The following is a 5,518-nucleotide window of genomic DNA, read 5'->3' as shown; positions in this document are numbered from 1 at the left end:
GGAGCCTCCCAGTGACGCTCCTTCCAGACTCATCCCAAAAGACGAGCCAACGCCATGCGCTCTTGTGCGACGATCCGCCTCTCGGGTGCCCTTTTCCCCTCCGTCCTCCCCCTGCACCAACCTGAGGGGGTTCTTCGTAGATGGCCGAGGGGTCCGGCGGCTCCTCGTACAAATTTGCCTCATCCCCATGGGAAACTGGGAGGCTCGAATTGTACCCAGAGTCTCGTCCTACGAAAGAAACACCACGATATCCGTCACCAAAACCCCTTGCCTGCCCCACTCCCGCTCCAGGCTGAAGTGCCACCGAGGTTCTGGGATGAGCTGGATGTCCCCCGTGTCTCCTGTCCTGCAGAGGGGATGGGTCTGGCAAGGACGAACCCCGGCGTGGGGCGAGGAGGGGTTTGGGGAACGATAAAAAGGCCACGGGAGAGATTCAGGAGCTCCGACGGGGAAAGGAAGAAAGTTTCCTCAATAGGAACCGTCCCTCGTGGTGAGGACCAAGACTGACGGAGAAGGTTGGAGCAGAGACCCTGGCCAAGAGCAACATCTAGTGGTGACAGCACCCTGGGGACCGCTGGAGCTCAGCCCTGGTCCCCAGTCGCTGGGGTGGACGGCAGAAAAAGGACAACAATGTGCTCTGAAACCATGGGTTGGCTCCACCAAAGAAAAATCTGTTTCCAGCTGAAGCGTTTCACTGAACCCTCAAAGGGTTTGGTTTTTTTTTTAACCAGTTTTTTTGGGTTGCTTTGTGGGGGGTTTTTTGACCTTTTTTTTTTTTTTTTTTTAGGAAAAGGCAGCTTGAAAGTCATTTCCCAGCTCCCACCTTCCTGAAGCCAAAAGCTCTGGAGCAGCCTCGGGCCACGGCAGCGAGGGGCCTGGCCGGCTGGGGACGAGCCAGAGGGGACACTGAAACCACACAGCCCTTCAAGGACAGGGCAACACCACGGCGAGACCTTCCCAACAGAGCCAGCCCTCCTCCAGCCTCGCTCTTCCCACCCAAACCACCCGAAAGGGGACAGAGCATCTCCCCACAGGCAGAGAAAACTCTTCGGAGCCCGGCTCCCTCGCCCTACCTTGCCGCCTCAGCCCTCGGAGCCCCGCGTTGAGGAGACGCGGAGATCCTCTGGTCTTTACTGGGATGGTGAAACTCAGCCCTGTCTACCTGCTGGTGACCGCTGGCCCCGCGCTCTGCTGCCCAGGGGGGACATCACCACCTGGGGGTGGGAAACCTCCTTTGCTGCATCTCGAAGGCATTTTGGAAAGGTCTAAGGGCTCTGGAAGTGCGCGGAGCTGAATTTCAGCCCGTCAGCCAGGAGATGTCCTCCTGAACCTTCTGCTAAGGCTGAGGAGGAAACGAGGGACCTTGGCACCAGGCGGGGACAACTCTCCTCCGTCCCCATACTCAGCACCACACTCAGCTGGAGACATACCCCGTGCCCCACGCCACCACCCAGAACACCACCCCAGGCCTTGAAAAGCGAGTTTTATGGTGACACGGCACCCCAAAAAGAGTTGAGTTGGACAACAGGACTCATTTCCCGACCAACCTCATGGACACCTGAGCCACAGAGTCTCTGAGTGGGTATATCCCATCCCCTATCATGCACCGGCCTCCGGGAAGATCCACATTCTTAAAAACTACCCTGAGAGCAATGGGTGGTGGGACCTTCAAACATCATGACACACATTTAACAAAGGCCACCTGGTTCGTTATCACCAGGGGACCTGCCAACTGACCCAGCCCTGCCCGGTCAAACCTTCCACATCCGCTAGAAGGGGGTAAAGTCCCCATCGGGCACATGAAGAACGTGTCATGGAAAACCCTCTGGGTTATTCCTGCCATGGGCAAAGGCAAAACCACCTGTGCTGCTCAAGGACCTGTGTGCACTTGGTGGGTGATGATGCAAGAGGATGGGGAAGCCCGATATGTACCTCAGGGGGATTGATTTTGGGTGAGAACAGCCAATGAATCAAGCTGTATCATGTTAATTGTAATTTCATAGAATCACATGGTGGTTTGGGTTGGAAGAGACTTTGAAGACCATCCAGTGCCACCCCCCTGCCCTGGGCAGGGCCACCTCCCCCCAGCCCAGGCTGCTCCAAGCCCCGTCCAACCTGGCCTTGAACCCCTCCAGGGATGGGGCAGCCCCAGCTTCTCGGGGCAACCTGCCCCAGGGGCTGACCACCCGCACAGCCAACAATTTCTTCCTCAGATCTCATCTCAATCTCCCCTCTTCCAGTTTGAAGCCATTCGCCCTCGTCCCATCACTCCATGCCCTTGTAAAAAGTCCCTCCCCAGCTCTCCTGGAGTCCCTTTAGGCACCGAAAGGGGCTCTGAGGTCTCCCCGGAGCCTTCTATAGTGGTATAATTTCCCACTGGATGCCATCACTACTACAGTTGCTATATGCAGTATCAATAGTATTCCAGTAAGAATCACACAGATTAACAAAGAATGATGAAACGGAGCGATGTGCAGCGGTAACAGAACCAGAACTGGCTTCAGCAAGGGGGTTTCTGGCTACAAGACCCACTCGCCCTTTACCCAGGCAGGGGAAAAAAAAAAAAATCACAACAGAAACACAGAGCCCGGCCTCAAAATGCCCAATTTTGGGGCTCCTGTTCGGAGAGGTGAGGTGAAAAGCTTTGGTTAGGGGAGAAAGCAAAGTCACGCACCTGCGGCGGGTACCGGAGAGGCTGGAGGTGTCCCCCAAGCGTTGGAGGAGGTGAAGGAGGCTGCGGGAGCATCCCGGGCAGGAGAGACGGGAGAAGCAGGACTCGGCACAGAGTTCACCTCCTTCTGCAGGAAAGGGCTGCGAAGCTTGCCTGGAAAAGGGCAGAAGAGGGTCGGGATGAGCGGCGCAGGTTCCGGTTGGAGGCCTGTAGCTCGCGGTGTTCCCCCGGGGCCAGTACTGGGCCCAGTCTTGTTCAAGATATTCATCAATGACCTGGATGAGGAGACAGAGTGAACCCTGGGCAAGTTTGCTGATGACACAAAACTGACACACCAGAAGGCTGTGCCGCCATTCAGCAAGACCTGGAGAGGCTGGAGAGCCTGGTGGAGAGGAACCTAATGAAGTTCAACAAGGGCAAGTGTAGGGTCCTGCACCTCGGGAGGAATAACCTCATGCTCCGGTCCAGGTTAGGGGTTGACCTGTAAAAAGCAGCTCTGGCAAATAGGGACGTGGGAGTCCTGGTGCACAACAAGTTGCCCCTGAGGCAGCAGCGTGCCCTTGTGGCCAAGAAGGGCAACGGTGTCCTGGGGCGCATTCCAGAGACCGGGGCCAGCAGATCGAGGGAGGTCATCCTCCCCCTCTGCTCTGCTCTGGTGAGGCCACAGCTGGACTACTGTGTCCAGTTCTGGGCTCCCCAGTTGAAGAAAGACAAGGAACTACTGGAGAGAGTCCAGCAGAGGGCTACGAAGACGTTCAAGGGACTGGAGCACCTCTCTTGTGAGGAAAGACTGAGAGCCCTGGGTCTGTTTAGCCGGAGAAGAGAAGACTGAGAGGGGATCTCATCAGTGCTTATCACTATCTAAAGGGTGGGGGTGAAGGGGATGGGGCCAGACTCTTCTCAGTGGTGCCCGGCGACAGGACAAGGGGCAACGGGCACAAACTGGATCACGGGGAATTCTGTCTCAACATGAGGAAAACTTCTTTCCTTTGGTGGTGCCAGAGCACTGGAAGAGGCTGCCCAGAGAGGTGGGGGAGTCTCCTTCTCTGGAGAGATTCAAAACCTGCCTGGATGTGACCCTGTGCAACCTGCTCTGGGTGACCCTGCCTTGGCAGGGGGTTGGACTGGATGATCTCCCAAGGTTCCTTCCAACCCCCACCATGCTGGGATTCTGGGATAAAGAGCCAAACGTGGTGCAGGAACTGGGCAAGCATGGAGGCTCCCAGCCGCACTGCAACAGCACCGAGACTCCCCCGGTGTTAGTCACCGAAGGGTGTTGTCGGATGCTTTTTTGCCTTAGGAGCCCACCGCTGGGTTATCCTCCTAAGCAGGATTTTCCAGCTCTAGTCCTGGTTGGGGAAAACAAGTTTGTCTACTGGTTACAGCAGCAGCTGCAGCCAAGGGGAAAATTCAAGAGAAAAAAAAAAAAAAAACAGACATGATTTTGGGGAAGAAGAGTAGGACACCGCCACCTCTCCGGGCTCTCCACGGTGATTTTCGGAGCAGATTGGACTCCACAGGCATTCGCACCCGCGCCGGGGAGGATGCAGACTGCCAGGCTTCGCTTTCCTTTGGCAGAAGGAAACTCTTCCCTCTTATCTGCCCCATCTCCGCCGCCCAACGCAAACAAAAGCGAAGCAGGATTGTTCCCCGACCAGCCCTACCCCCGGCGCAGCGGTGAATAAGCACCAGGACTCGCCAGCCTGCCCTCAGCCCCACCGGTATTATCGGTGCCACAGCGTTTGTCTCCCTTTCCCTCCGCTGAAAACCCACCGAAATATAAAATACATAAATAAATAGAAACGTTAGAAACACTAACGCAAAACCCCGAGGGATCTCTCGCCCTCAGAACTCAGCCTTCCCCTCCATGATGGTTTTAACCATCTTTTTAAGACGTTCTCCCGCTGTGGGATTTCACCCTGTGCCACTGATGGCTTTGCCTACCGGAGAGAGCGCATTCCCACTCCTCTCGCAAAATAAAAGCGCTTATTCTGAATTAATTCAGGCTATTTTCAAGGAGGCTGAGCTGAGGAGGAGACATTTGTCCCGGGGTATCACGTGTTCTCAGCCACTTCCCCGGCTGGTTTCAGCTTCGCTTTTCACAGCTTCCTGGTTTCCATCCCATAGATCAGACTGGTCCCTTTTCTAAAGGGCCGCGCTCCTGCTTGGTTCCACCAGTGCCAAAAATCGGGTGGAATTTACAGCAGTCGGGATAGACTGTGTGGCCGTGGCCCCTTTCCGGCACTAATATATTCAATTTTCATTTTAAAAATTAAATTTAAGCTTTGTGAGTCGAGTCCAAGTATGGAAAACTTCCCCCCCCCGGGCGCAGCGCAAACCTCACCGCGACACCTGGCCGGGTGTGATGAGAGCTACCCGTGCTCAGCGGCAACTGTGACCCATCCCAACACATCCCTCCCCCCAAATTGGGACCACTCCATTTGGGGACAGGGGAACCGGCTCCCGCCCGGTGCCGTACCTGGCTGGGATGCCGTCGCCGCGTCCGCCGGCACCGACTTCTCCTTCTGCTTGAAGATGTCGCGGGGGTTCACCGCCCGCTGCGCTATCAGCGAGGCGGCCTCCTGCGGAGGCGAAGAGGGCGCAAACACAGCGGTCACGGCACCGGGGTCAGGGGACGGGGAGCAGCGGGGAGGTGATGGGTCCCCCTCCCCAGCAAAGCGTACCTGGGCTTTCTCCACCGATTCGCTTCTCTTGAAGCCCTTCCGCTGCCTGGCCTCGTACTCCTCGGCGTGCTCCTTCTGCACCGAAGAGAGGGGCTGCTACAGCCTTGGGGGGCACCAAGCCACCCTCCTTCCCCATCCAGCCCCCTTTTCCCCCATCCTACCC

At 56.6% G+C, this 5,518-nt stretch overlaps 1 protein-coding gene across 1 annotated transcript in view; it reads right to left on the bottom strand.

The window, feature by feature from the left end:
- The window catches only part of DBNL (drebrin-like), a 50,209-nt gene that overhangs the window by 2,119 nt on the left and 42,572 nt on the right, over positions 1-5,518 (bottom strand). Inside the window, 4 exon segments of the mRNA XM_009883457.1 lie at positions 122-228; positions 2,675-2,824; positions 5,151-5,253; positions 5,356-5,430. Of these exon segments, the coding sequence (XP_009881759.1) occupies positions 122-228; positions 2,675-2,824; positions 5,151-5,253; positions 5,356-5,430 (435 nt within the window).

This window comes from Charadrius vociferus, unplaced genomic scaffold, assembly GCF_000708025.1.
Source record: "Charadrius vociferus isolate BGI_N301 unplaced genomic scaffold, ASM70802v2 scaffold1084, whole genome shotgun sequence".
Lineage (NCBI taxonomy): Eukaryota > Metazoa > Chordata > Aves > Charadriiformes > Charadriidae > Charadrius > Charadrius vociferus.
This window is presented reverse-complemented; position numbering and strand designations above follow the sequence as displayed.